The following is a 14,910-nucleotide window of genomic DNA, read 5'->3' as shown; positions in this document are numbered from 1 at the left end:
AGAAAACCCCCTTACCTAACATGACCATTATGTCCTGAAGTTTGATTCAATTTGTGCTGAGACTCAATAAGGGGTTAATTAAACATCTACTGTGACCATTTGAGAATATAAAAATTTTAAAAGTGCAATCCCTTATTTTCAACTCTTCAACAAGTTAGGTCACAGTATAGTTACTTTTTAAGGGAAGCTAGAGTGCCACTCTATTCTGCACTAGCTGGACCATTCCCAACATTGGAGCTTATTCTTAAGAACAACATCAACCAAAACGGATCAAGAAGAGAGTTCAAGCTGATGAGGGCCTTAGAAACTATCTAATTTCAGAAATATATGAGGAAAAAAAAAGACCTTGAGGAACAAGAGTATCAAGAGTGCTCTGAAAAGGTTTAAAGTAAAACAAGAAACAAAATTAGAGCCAAATGACAGACACTGGGGGAAAGCAGATTTCAGCTCAAAATTAAAAAGAACACTTTTACCCATTAAAGCTATCATAAATGGAAGGAATGTGCTCCTTTGGGAGGGTACAATCTCCCTGTCTTTGGAAGAATTCTAGTAAGGGATATATGAGTATTTACAGAATATGCTCTCAAGGAGCATCCTGAATTAGGTGGGACATTGAATTTGAGGACTTCTGAGGTTTCCTCTAAGCCTGAGATTCTAGGATCCTATGACTTTTTACATTCCCGACATCTCATATTTCATAGTAAGGTAACAAACTGTATCTTAACCAAAGTCACTTCTAGATAGGTGATAATATGGTCAAGAGTGACTCTGAATTCTTTACATATTGGAAAGATGTTGAGCTCATATTAGTGGATACAAGTTTTCCAAGATCCTAATATTTACTTGTAAGTTTATAATTTTACAGGTTGTCCTTCTTGAAGTGACCTTCTCACTTAATATTGGAGAAAGTGTCTGCCAAACAGTCAAGTCAGTTGTTCCGTTAAATAAAGATGATGTTCCATGAAAAAAGTAGCTACTTCAGTTTGCAACTCTAACAGTCACATAAGTGCCTCACTTCTTCCTGGGACAACATTATATTTGATTATTTTAAGGATGGAGAAACTGAACTCACGAGGTTAAAAGACTTGTCAAAGGACACACAGTTAAAGCTAGGATTTGAACCTAGATCTTTCGGTCTCCAAAGTCCATACTCTTTTCACTAACTTCGGACTTCTATGTCTCCAATAATCCGTAGTTAGAGGATTCTTAACTGCCTCCAGAGAATTCATTACCAGATTTTTCCTCTTTACAGCAACAAAACAGCATATGTAATTGGAAACTGATTCATAAGTCCAGCTTGTGTGTGTGTGTGCACGCACGCGTGCATGTGGGTCCACATGACACAGAACATGAACAATGGAAAAGAAAAAAAACGGGGAAATCCATTTGGTTTATCAGTTTCCTGGACTGGGATCGTGTTTTCATTCACAGCAGCGTATCACTGGCCTTGGCATAGTAATTTAGAGGATGTGTTCCTTATTAGGTTTGCTCAACTTGGCTGGGTTCAGCTATATACTGCCAGCTGGGCTGATGCCAAAGCTGAAACTCCACTGCTCCAAATTCCAGTTCACATAAAAAAGCATGGGTTGCCTCCTGCTCCTATCCAGCTGAGTTAACACGTTCAGTTCCCCACATCTAGGTCTTTCTCTCCCTCCTGATTCTTATTCCCACAGCATGAATAAAGGACTTCTGAAACCAAAAAGACATTTAACATTTCCCTAAGGCCTTCTCCGATGGATAAATCTGTGGAGAGTAGGAAGAACAGAAGGAAGATAAAATTACCCACAATAGGCCCACAGCCAACCTCAAAAGCCTTACATTACTGAGACTCAAAGCAGTGTCTGGGGCAACAGGTAAGAGGATTCAGGAACAATTTCAGCAAGTGGAGAGCTATATTCTCAGAAGATGGTCCGCTAATGTGTCTGGTCAAGTCTAAGCTGCTTAAAGAGGCGACATAAAAGTACACTGCGATGAAGCACCTGCCGGTCAGCCATGTAGTCAAATGAACACACTCCACCTTTCCTTAGCATAGGACAATTTAAAAAACTTACAGTCAAACTCCTGCCTTCCTGCCATATCACCCTCATAATCTCCTGTTTTTCTTTGCTACATTTAAGAGTTTGCCCAGTTTTCCTCATCTTCCTGATATATTAGGTTGGCCAAAAAGTTCGTTCAACTTAAACCAATTTTTTGGCCAACCTAATACATGAAAGTTTATATTTTGTTTGTCTCCTAGTAAGTCGTTACTGAGATTCAGAAAATCTCATTTGTAATTGTAGTATTTCCTCAAAAATTAAGGGGGAAAATGTAAAATACAGAGTTTATATTACTGGTTTTCAATATGACTTTACTAACCACCTACACTTATCATGGCAAATAGATGGGGAAAATGTGGAAACAGATTGGATTTCATTTTCCTGGGCTCCAAAATCACTGCGTATGGTGAGTGCAGCCACAAAATTAAAAGACACTTGCTCCCTGGAGGAATAGCTATGTCAAACCTAGACAGTGTTTTAAAAGGCTGAGACATCACTTTTTCAACAAAGGTCCATATAGTCAAAGCTATGGTTTTTCCAACCTAGACAGCATATTAAAAAGCAGAGACATTACTTTGTAAACAAAGGTCCATCTCGTCAAGGCTATGGTTTTTCCAGTAGTCAGGTATGGATGTGAGAGCTGGACTATAAAGAAAGCTGAGTGCCGAAGAATTGATGCTTTTGAACTGTGGTGTTGGAGAAGACTCTTGAAGAGTCCCTTGGACTGCAAGGAGATCCAACTAGTCCAACCTAAAGAAAATCAGTCCTGGGTGTTCACTGGAAAGACTGAAGTTGAAGCTGAAACTCCAATACTTTGGCCACCTCATGTGAAGAAGTGACTCATTTGAAAAGACCGTGATGCTGGGAAAGATTGAGGGCAGGAGGAGAAGGGGACAACAGAGGATAAGATGGTTGGATGGCATCACCAACTCAATGGACATGGGTTTGGGTAGACTCCGGGGGTTGGTGATGGACTGGGAAGTCTGGCGTGCTGCAGTTCATGGGGTTGCAAAAAGTCGGACATGACTGAGCGACCGAACTGGAATAGTTTCTCCAGTAGTCATGTATGGATGTGAGATTTGGACCATAAAGAAGGCTGAGCACGAAAGAATTGACACTTTCAAACTGTGGTGCTGGAGAAGACTCTTGAGAGTCCCTTGGACAGCAAGGAGATCAAACCAGTCAATCCTAAAGGAAATCAACCCTGAGTATTCATTGGAAGGACTGATGCTGAAGTTGAAGCTCTGATACTTTGGCCACCTGATGCGAAGAGCTGACTCACTGGAAAAGACCCTGATGCTGGAAAAAATTGAGGGCAAGAGAAGTGGGTAACAGAGGATGAGATGGTTGGATGGCATCACTGACTCAAAGGACATGAATTTGAGGAAACTCAGGGAGAAAGTGATGGATAGAGAAGCCTGGTATGCTGCAGTTCATGGGGTCACAAAGAGTTGGACAAGACTTAGTGACTGAATGACAACAATTAACAACACATTTAAAACAGGGAATTTTCCAAGTTGATATATATTGATGCTGGCACAGTAGGTGTTAACAAAACCTTGTCAGAGAAAACTACATGGATCCACGTATTTTCAAGAAAACAGCAGGTGTGGTCAAATTTATGAACTGCCTAAATCACATCTCACTATTTCCAGGAGTTTGAGAGATGCCAGTTGTTTCATTATACATGCCAGAAAATTGCTACCCCTCTCAGGCATCTGTGGTTGGTGAAGGCAGGAGAGAGAACTGGGCAGGGCCAAGAGCCAGCTTAAGGAAGCTGGAAGAGAGATATGGGGCTTTTCTGTCCCTTGAGCAGATATAATTAGGAGCAGTGAGAGAACCCAGATTCCCTACTTCATAATGTAATGCCACTCATTTAATTTCCTCATATTCCCATTTCTACTTATGTACCATCAGCATACAATCAAGAGAAAAGCAGTTATGGGAGCATTAGTTCACTGTACAAACCTCATCTCATAAATATATTTATTTTTCCTGACCAAAATACAGCACTTAAGTGTCTCTGTGTGCAGTTCCCTTTCCTTGGGATGTCTAGACATCTAAATTCAGATATAACTAACAGACGTGGGGCATCTACTCTGTGCTACATGCATTTGCACACCCATTTTCTCATTTCAACCACTGAATCAACCTGGGAGGTAGGTACTTCTTTACAATCTTCACTGAGCCTAACACTGCTAAGATTGGAAAAAAAGTGAAAGTGTTAGTTGCTCAGTTGTGTTCAACTCTTTGAGACCCTATGGTCTGTAGACTCCTAGGCTCTTCTAATTCATGTCCATGGAATTCTCCAGGCAAGAATACTGGAGTAGGCAGCCATTCCCTTCTTTAGGGCATCTTCCCAATCCAGGGTTCGAACTCAGGTTGCCTGCACTGCAGGCAGATTCTTTACCATCTGAGATACGAGGGAAGATGGGGCTGTTCTACAACTATTGTGTAGATGGATGAATAAAGGCCAGAGTTTCTAGATGCAATTAAAGTACAACACCAAAGCTGGAATAATGACAAAGATATTGTGTGTGTGTGTGTGTGTGTGTGTGTGTGTGTGTGTGTGTGTGTGTGTGTGTGTGTGTGTGTGTGTGTAGGGAGGAATCGGTATATTCAACAAAGGCAAAGCTCGGAACTAGTTATGTCTGAGAGGGAAAAAGGGAAAACTGCCAAATAGCCAAGCGGCGGTCCTCAGTAAGGGCACTGAAGATTTGATTCACTTATTAATCAACAGGCTCATGCCTTTTCTGACAGGGCTACTGAACACACGTTCTCAGGAGACAGGAAGAATATACCGATTGCTTGAAGCTTCCTGTAAAGAGGACATTCTCCTGTTTGTTGTGGCTTAGTAGAAAAAGAATTTGGGTGGAAAGGCAGGGGGTATTCCAGGTGTAAAGGTGTTAAGTGTGTTTTGTGATAGAGAGGTGAGTGAACATGAGTTCAAAGATATCCCTTTCTGGAGATGAGAGCCCTTTGTCACTCTTATTTTTGGCCACAAGTTTCCAAGACTTAAAACAGAACAATAGTTTAAATAAACTTTAATCTGCTTTTAAAATTATAGTAGCCCTCTCACTTTTGTACCTCAGTGAATAATGGCTTTAGATGATGGTGAACAGAAATGAAATCAGAAAATATAGCATGATTTATTTCACTCAATAAGTATTACTGAATAACTACTATGGGCCAAGTGCTGGGGATATAAAGATGAAGTTAATAAATTGGTCCCACTTAACAAGGACTCCAAGTAGACATGAACCCTAACCTTCTAGACAGGGTAGAAAGAATTATGTTCATACTAAAAAACTAGCATTATTTTACAGGCTGCAGGGATAACTTTGTTAAATAAATAAAATAGTTGTGATAGGTGTTGAAATAAACTATAAGAACTTACATTTCAGCTTCTTTATTCAAAGACTATCCCCTCACCTCATGTTATCTTCTCACCACTCTCCACTGGCCTGGGAGTGTAAGTACACACTCACAAAACTATAAACTCTAAAGGCAGGATTCCTACAAATTTATCCAATGACTAGCCCCTAGTCATGACAATATTTAAACCTGAATGAATGGCTGGCTGAAGAAAATCAGGCCATTAGCTGACCAATAGCCTCAGTTGTGTTATTCTTGCCTCTACTTAGTTTTTCCCTGCACAGTTTAGGGTTCCAATTTGACCAATTCTCTCTTTCTGACCCAGAATTCCAAAGTTATTACAGTATAGTTTCCTATGTAGTTTTACAACAGAAAGAGAACACCCATCCATAAAGTATGGGACACACTTTTAAATGTTACACAGAGGAAAAAAGGAAGAGGTATTCTGAAAGTTTTGTTTTTAAGTATCAAATTCTTACTCTCCAGGTCAGAGGAATACTCCTGTGGCACCTTAGGCACAGCACTAAACCAGATTTTGAAATGTTCTCCTTGTGTGACGCCACAGGTAGAAAGGGTAGACCGAAAGGGTAAAGGAGGACTGGTTGACCATTTACTCCAACTGGTGTGCTCGAGGGCCACACTTTTATTGGACCCGCATATCTGCATCAGCAGAGAGAGCAGCCAGACCAAGCTTACACTATATGAAGCACAAGAGACGGGTGTACAGTCCAGAATAATAATATACAATAAAATATATAATAAAAATATAAACATGAAGTAGCTGGGATCCCATTATATAGGAAGCTAAGCTATAATCTGAAACTGTCTTGCCCACCTGCAGTCAGAACAAAGGAGGGGAGTTAATTAGATTACTAAGTGCCTAATTAACATTATAGTCACACCAAGTGGACTGAGCTCTTTATTTGGTTTTTTAATTTTAAAAAGTAAAGTTTACCTCTGTTTTCTTCTAAGTCAGATACAAAAAGAGTGATCAGCTAAAAAAAAAAAAAAAAAAAGCTTCTGCTTTTTATAACCAGTACCCTGGATTAGCTGCAAGCTTAGCATTTGAAGCCCATCAGAAGTGGCTTGGCCCAGGAGTTTAGGACCTAAAAAGGTTTACTACTGGCTTTGCAAAGGAGAAACAGCTAGCATGAAGGATCCCCTTAGAGAGGCAGAGCCCTGTGTGGCTGGGGTACAGAGGTAGGCAGGGGTGAGATGAGCATCTGGGATCAAGTAGAAGATAGTCAAAGAAGTCATCTTTTACTCTCTGTCAAGGCCAGGAGCCTGCACAGTACACAGGGGCACAGGATGCTCAAGGATCACCTAGTTCAATCTCTTGCTTTAGGAATGACTTGCTCCAAGACAAAACAAATTTGTGTCCAGCTGGGACTAGACTTCCGTTCAATTCTCTGATGTTACACTACACTGCTTATGCCAAAACCCAAGGTCTCAAATGAAGTTTTGAAGAGAGCCCAAAGGAGAATGGGAGAGTACAGGGGAAGACTGTGAAGATGATATGGCTAAAGTGATGGCCTTGATAGCGGACCTTACTAAAAATCTCCATGGCTTCTCCCTCTAGACTCAGAGATCAACAGAACTAAGTCACTTAATCCTTTGAACTTTGCTTTTCTTATAAATAGAATGTATCTGACTGTAACACCGAGTTCAAAGTTAGCAAAAGATACAAAGAAATAATGTGTGTAAAAGAACATTAAACAAATATCGGTATTTTTCCTGCTCACTGTGGGCAAGAAACAATTGTATAGTACCTGAATTTTTTAACATTTGCACACTGATGACGAGAAGGTAGAAAAGAAAGAGGAGATAGGATGATTAGAAAGAGAACAGGCTTACACATAGAGAACATCTTGTTTTGTGAAATGAATTGAGTAATCACATTTTTTCCAAGTTGTATCACTTGTTTCTCAGCCAGGACACTGAATGGCCCAAGTTCTGCTATTACTAAAAGCTGCATTATAAAATTAACTGAGGGTATGAGGTGGGGGAGGAGAGAGTTGTTGGAGTAAACAATCCAGCTGCTGGGATAAGGACTGAAGGTCCTTATCTGGAAATGCCAACTGGAATAACCTCCTACCTTCTGAGCTGGTCCTTCTGGTCATCTATTAAAAATCTAAAATCCCCAGAGACACACAGAAGGGAAGGAAAAGAGCCAGCAAACACTCTGGAATCATCAGCCACACGGTGTGCCATATTTCTTATCAGCATGATGTGCAGTCAGAAAAAAAATGTGAGTCCAGAAGACTCTCCTGCTCCTCTGGCTTTTGAGAATCGCCCAATTGCTCTAGGAGACTTACCAGTCAAAATAGCAGAGTTACTCTAACCAAGGAAGTAAGAAACTCAGCCTACTAACTAAATTTGGCTGGGAGCACCAAGGCTTATCCTGTTTTAGTCTTAAGTAAGCAAAAATGACTCCACTGTTGCTCTCAAGACACTCCTTTTCCTGCTATTTCCACAGAGATATTATCTCATAGACTCCGTAGAGGGAGGGCAATGGATGTCTCACACTGACCCCACATTTGTTTCTTGGAGCATTTAGAGGAGTAGCACTTTTCCAAGGCAGAAAGTCTGTCTTCTCTCGTCCATGCTGCCGCCATCTCAAGTTCTCTCCACTCAGTACCACTAACCTAATCCAAGCAACCCTATAATTTCCTTGTCCACAGTCACCATGATACAACCCATTTTCTATCAACCAGCCCAAATGAGGTCTTAAATAACAGCTTTATTGATGTGTACTTTACATACCATAAAATTCACCTTTTAAAGTGCATAATTCATTGTTTTTAGCAAACTCAGAGTTGTGGGACTATCATCCCTGACTTTAGAACATATTCATCATCCCTAAAAGAAATCCCCATTAGCAGTCACTTTCCATTTCCTCTTCTTCCAAAGCCCCTCAGATCAGATCAGTCGCTCAGTCGTGTCCGACTCTTTGCGACCCCATAAACCACTATTTTGTCTCTCGGTTTTGCCTATTCTGGACATTTCATATAACTGCAATTATACAACGTGTGGTCTTTAGTGATTGGCTTTTTCACTTAGCATAACGTTTTTAAGGTACATTTTATGTTGTAGCACAAACCAGTACTTCATTCTTTTTTTTATTGCCAATAAATAAATAATTTATTTCATGTGAATATAACACATTGTGTTCATCTTGTCATCAGATGGACAGTTGGGCTATTTCAATTTTTTGGTCATTATGAATAATGCTGCCATGAAGTTAAAGTTACATTTTTGTGTGGACATATGATTTCCATTCTCTTGGGTATGTACCTACAAGCAGACGTGCTAGGTCACGGATAACTCTATGTTTAACATTTTGAGAAACTTCCAAACTGTTTTCAAAGTGGCTGCAGCAGTTTAGAATCTCACCAGAAACATATGAGAGTTCCAATTTCTCTACATTCTCACCAACACTTATTACTGTCTGTCTTTAGATTATATCTATACCCATGTGGCTTGGATTTGCATTTCCTAAAGGTCCGTCTAGTCAAGGCTATGGTTTTTCCAGTGGTCATGTATGGATGTGAGAGTTGGACTGTGAAGAAGGCTGAGCGCCCAAGAATTGATGCTTTTGAACTGTGGTGTTGAAGAAGACTCTTGAGAGTCCCATGGACTGCAAGGAGATCCAACCAGTCCATTCTAAAGGAGATCAGCCCTGGGATTTCTTTGGAAGGAATGATGCTAAAGTTGAAACTCCAGTACTTTGGCCACCTCATGCGAAGAGTTGACTCATTGGAAAAGACTCTGATGCTGGGAGGGATTGGGGGCAGGAGAAAAAGGGGACAACAGAGGATGAGATGGCTGGATGGCATCACCAACTCGATGGACGTGGGTTTGGGTGAACTCCGGGAGTTGGTGATGGACAGGGAGGCCTGGTGTGCTGTGATTCATGGGGTTGCAAAGAGCTGGACACGACTGAATGACTGAACTGAACTGAAGTGAACTGAATGACTACTGATGTTGAGCATCTTTCCAAGTGCTTACTGACCTTTTGTATATTTCCTTAGGAGAAATGTTTAAGTTCTTTGCTCATCTTCTCAACTGGGTTACTTATCTTTTTTATTGTTGAGTCATACATGCTCTTTTGTATTCTTGGACACAAGTGCAAGTGATTTTTTTTTTTTTTAAGTAAATCAGATTTTGTTACTCCTTCTGCTAATTCCCCATTATGTTTAGAATAAAATCCAAATTCTCACTCTGGCTTATAAGGTCCTACATGATTGTGCCACTTTCCCCCTCCCACGGTCCACTGTAGTCAGAGCAGTATTCTTTCTGCCCTTGAAACATAATAAACTCATTCATGTCTCAATACCATTGTAAGTATGTCACATCTGCCTGCTTGGAATTCTCTTTCCTTGCATGGCTTCTTTTTGTCATCAAATTAAAATATCAATCATCTTTTTGGACAATTTTTCCTAAAAAGAAAGTGTATCTGAAAAGCTCCCTCTCCACAAAAAGGAACAGTGAACTTTTGGGGATGATGGATATGTTCATTATCTTGATTAAGGTAATGGTTTCATGGATATATATATATATATATATATATATATGTCAAAACTTTTCGAACTGTATACTTTAAATATGTGCAACTTATTTTACTTCAATTATATTCAATAAAGCTGTTACACAAATCCTTTCACAGTTACTATTTTATTATACTTTATTTCCTTAGGAAAAATTGTTTATCTGAAATCATCTTGTTTATTTCTTGATTTAAATGTATATTGACTATCTCATCCCTCTAAAATTAAAGTGTCATGAGGGCACTTGATGAATGCTTTTCATCTTTGTAGCTACTGTATCCTCAGTTTGGCTCACAATTAGGTACTACAGAAATATTTGGCTAATTGAATGAATGAATCTGATAGAGGTTTAGAAATGAAACCCACAGACAACAGGAAGGGTGACTTTCTATTCTCTCAGATTTACCAGTACTTTTAGGAATGAGATTCTTACTATTTATTTTTATTACTCTTACTTATTTCTTACTCTTTATTAAGAGCTACCTCAAACTTTATCCTGGATGTTCTCCAACATCACGATCATCAGAAATATTGACTGTTAACTACTCTGTGGTACTATTCTAGTATTTTATGTATATTTGCCCATTAGTAGCAGTTATTTTAATAATAAGAGTATTATAATAATATAGCATATTACATAGTAATTATAATAAATACTAATAATTATGTTAATATAGAAAAACAGCAGCAGTAATACAATAAAAACACTTGTTTAGCATTTGGTGTTTGCTAGACATTATGTAAACATTTTGCCCAGGTAATCTCATTTATAAAGTAGGTATTCTTTTACAGATGAGGAATTTTGAGGTTTAGAGAGGTCAACTAACTGACCAAAAAGCCACACAGCTGGGAAAAGGCAGAGATGGACTTCAAATCTAAATCTACCTAACATCTAAGCCCATGGTTTTTCCACTAAACTACAGAGCTGGTTAAGTATTTTTATGTAATATAATGTTACTCCAGCTCAAATACAAAGTTGGGATGTACACCTCAAGAATGATACTATTCAAACTCTGGAACAGTCCAGGAATAAGAGTAAGAGAGATGAGAAGCTAGTTGCCTGAGAATAAACCAAGCTATCTGAGCAAGGAAATTGTACTTTATGCCAAACTCCATATCTATCCTCAAGTGATGTTTAAATTCTTTCTGTTTCTGACTACTCTTGACTAGATGTTGGTTTTTTACCCTAGTTGCTGGCCCCTGATCCTCCTTTGCTTGTGAGTGAGGTTTACTGGTGAAGGTATGCTGACCATGGGAGACCTAGGTAAGCTCCCTTAGCAACTTGGGTTCCGACTTTACAAGCCTTTACCTTTAGTGCCAGGTGGCTGCAGGTTGTCTCCAGTCAAGGAACACCAGCCCACAGGGAAGATGTCACGGGAGTCGAAGCGGCACCAGTAGTCAAAGGCCCCTCGCCACCCATCGAAAGTGACAAGCACCTCTGAGCCCCGCACTTCCCCAATAGTGGCTGGGCAAATGAAATGAGGGTTCTTCCTGTCCACAGCTTCTAGCTTCATTCCCATTTTGAAGAAGTTGTGAGAAGGTGATGGTGGTTCCTAGATGAGAGACAAGAGATATAGACCTAGACACAAAGAGAGAGGCTATGTATGCCAAGAAACTGGTACTTCATTTGGATGATTAGAAAGTGCTATATAAGATTTACAATGGAACTTTAGACTTTCCTTTAAATGAACTTCAAAGTATACCAAAGTATTACTTTGTTAATTCTAATATTTTGACATCTTTGTTTCAGGTCTTTTTTTTTTTTCAAGAAATAAAAGGTAACAGACAAGGCTGAATCCTCCTTTGTGCCCTTCTCCATGAGTATTTTTATACTTTACTATTTGTGTGTGTGTGTGTATATATATGTAATTTGCACACTTTAAAATTTTATATAAATAGTATTATAGTGAACATATCATTCTACAACTTGCTTTTTTTGTTCAACACTATGTTTTTGAAATGTACCCATGATGTAAATTTAGCTCTAGTTTAACTGCTAATAGTACTCCATTATATCACAATTTATTTCCTCTCTTTTGACAGACATGCAATATTGTTTTGAATTGTTTACTATTTCAAAAGAGTTTTCACAGCCATTCTTACAGTTGTTTCTTTTTTCATATGTGGGACGATTTTTTTCAGTATGTATACCTAAGAGTAGAATTGTTGGGTTATAGGATGGATATATGGGCTTCCCTGATGGCTCAGATGGTAGAGAATCTGCCTACGATCCAGGAGACCCAGGTTCAATCCCTGGGTTGGGAAGATCCCCTGGAGAAGGGAATGGCTACCCACTCTAGTATTCTTGCCTGAAGAATTCATCTTCCACTTTATTAAATATTGTTAAACTGCCCTCCAAAACAGCTGTAAAACTGTGAACTCTCTCCAGTAGTGTAGCTAGTTTTGGGGTGCTGATTTGCAATGCAGTTGCATAGAGTTCCCAAAAGCTGTTGTATACTCTGTTACCCTTTGTCTTACTGTCTGATCCTGTACCAATAACACAGTCTTATTAAATGGGTATCTGGAAGAAAAAGTCCCCCTACTTTGTTATTGTTCACTATTGTTTTGGCTATTCTTTCTCCTCGATCTTTCATACGAAATAGATGGGGAAACAGTGTCAGACTTTATTTTTTGGGGCTCCAAAATCACTGCAGATGGTGACTGCAGCCATGAAATTAAAAGACGCTTACTCCTTGGAAGGAAAGTTATGACCAACCTAGATAGCATATTCAAAAGCAGAGACATTACTTTGCCAACAAAGGTCCATCTAGTCAAGGCTATGGTTTTTCCTGTGGTCATGTATGGATGTGAGAGTTGGACTGTGAAGAAGGCTGAGCACCGAAGAATTGATGCTTTTGAACTGTGGTGTTGGAGAAGACTCTTGAGAGTCCCTTGGACTGCAAGGAGATCCAACCAGTCCATTCTGAAGGAGATCAGCCCTGGGATTTCTTTGGAAGGAATGATGCTAAAGCTGAAACTCCAGTACTTTGGCCACCTCATGCGAAGAGCTGATTCATTGGAAAAGACCCTGATGCTGGGAGAGATTGGGGGCAGGAGGAGAAGGGGATAACAGAGGATGAGATGGTTGGATGGCATCACTGACTCGATGGACGTGAGTCTCAGTGAACTCCGGGAGTTGGTGATGGACAGGGAGGCCTGGCGTGCTGCAATTCATGGGGTTGCAAAGAGTCGGACACGACTGAGTGACTGATCTGATCTGATCTGATCTTCAAGTTCCACAGGAAAATTCTATTTGTATTTTGATTGGAATCCCAGTGAATTTATAATTTGGGAAAAAATAACTTTTTATGTATGATATTGAGCCTTTCCTTCCATGAACATAGTATTTTCCATATGTTAAGTATTCTTTAATGGAGATTTCATCTTCAGTATAAGTTTAAAAGTTCCTTGTAAATATCTGATATTTTACTAACATTTTTCTAGCCATACTGTAACCTATTGCTATCTTAAAGAGTATCTTCAAAAATTTCATTTTCAAATCACTTGTTAAATAGGAATGACTTTATTTTTTAAAACTGATTTAAAATTGATGAAGAATTGATGCTTTTGAACTGTGGTGTTGGAGAAGACTCTTGAGAGTCCCTTGGACAGCAAAGAGATCCAACCAGTCCATCCTCAAGGAAATCAGTCCTAAATATTCACTGGAAGGACTGATGCTGAAGCTGAAACTCCAATACTTTGGCGTCCTGATGAGAACTGACTCATTTGAAAAGACCCTGATGCTGGGAAAAATTGAAGGCAGGAGGAGAAGGGGACGACAGAGGATGAGATGGTTGGGTGGCATCACCAGCTCAATGGACATGAGTTTGAGTAAACTCCGGGAGTCGGTGATGGGAGGCCTGGTGTGCTGCAGTCCATTGAGGTCCCAAAGAGTCGGATACGATTGAGCAACTGAACTGAACTGAATTGATTTATAACTGATTAGCTTATGCTGACTGATACTTTTTTGTCTTGCCTATTTGATTTATCAATTATTGAGAGATGTGTATTAAAATATCCTCTAACGAGTGTGGATTTTCTATGTAATTTTTTCCATGTAATTCTGTCAAATTTTGCTTTATCTATTTTGAGGCTATGTTTTTTAGGAGCATGTACAACTTTTATCTTCATAGTGATCTATTTTTTTTTTTAAATCATTAGATAGTAACTTCTTTAACGCTTTTTAGCACCAAAGTCTTTTTTGTCTAATTTTGGTACAATTAACACCAGCTTTATTTTGATAAAGGTTTGCCTGGTATATGTTTTATATTCTTTTATTTTTAACACCTTTGTGTCATATTACAGCAATGTCTCTTGTAAACAGCATGCAGCAAGATTTAAAAACAATCTGATCTATGTCTGACTAAACTGATGAGTTTAATTTCTCATAACTGATGTATTAAATTTATTATAATTATCATTTCTAAATATCATTTCTATTTAACTTGATTTTTCAAGTTGTACATTTAACTTCTTTTTTCTCCTTAACAATCAACTGAATTTTCTTCCCTTTTCCCCTTTCCATTGATTCAGATGTTAATCATTCTATATTTAATCTTTTGGTGGGTCCCCTTCAGATCATAACTGTACAGCTGACATAATTAAGTCTAAAATTCATCCTTAATTAAACAACACTAGGACCTCTGAATATTTAAATTACTCCTGAGTTAACAGGTGTTGGATAATTTAGTTCCACACTGTTATACTGCCAACTGATCACTTTTGCTACTATAACTGGTTTATACAGTTACAGGCAATGATTGTTTAGTTATACTCACATGCTAACCTATCTTTCCCTAGCACTACATTTTACATCTCATTCTTACTTTCCAGGTTCAATTATCTTCTTGAAACATACTCTTCAATTGTTCTTTCAGTGAATATATTTATATTAGTTTGCTGAAAATGTCTTGATTTTGCATTCATTCTGAAATAACAGTAGAATCAGATAT

The 14,910-nt window shown here is 38.9% G+C and overlaps 1 protein-coding gene across 13 annotated transcripts in view; it reads right to left on the bottom strand.

Moving 5' to 3' along the window:
- Window positions 1–14,910, bottom strand: part of SCMH1 (Scm polycomb group protein homolog 1) — a 224,737-nt gene that overhangs the window by 82,217 nt on the left and 127,610 nt on the right. For all 13 annotated transcript variants that reach the window (XM_070786754.1, XM_070786756.1, XM_070786753.1 and 10 more), the window contains one exon: window positions 11,268–11,511. In XM_070786754.1, coding sequence (XP_070642855.1) covers window positions 11,268–11,511 — 244 coding nt within the window. The remainder of the gene's footprint in view (window positions 1–11,267; window positions 11,512–14,910) is intronic.

This window comes from Bos indicus, chromosome 3 (assembly GCF_029378745.1).
Source record: "Bos indicus isolate NIAB-ARS_2022 breed Sahiwal x Tharparkar chromosome 3, NIAB-ARS_B.indTharparkar_mat_pri_1.0, whole genome shotgun sequence".
NCBI classification, from domain to species: domain Eukaryota; kingdom Metazoa; phylum Chordata; class Mammalia; order Artiodactyla; family Bovidae; genus Bos; species Bos indicus.
Note: the sequence above shows the minus strand (reverse complement) of the source record. Positions and strands in the feature narration are given on the sequence as shown.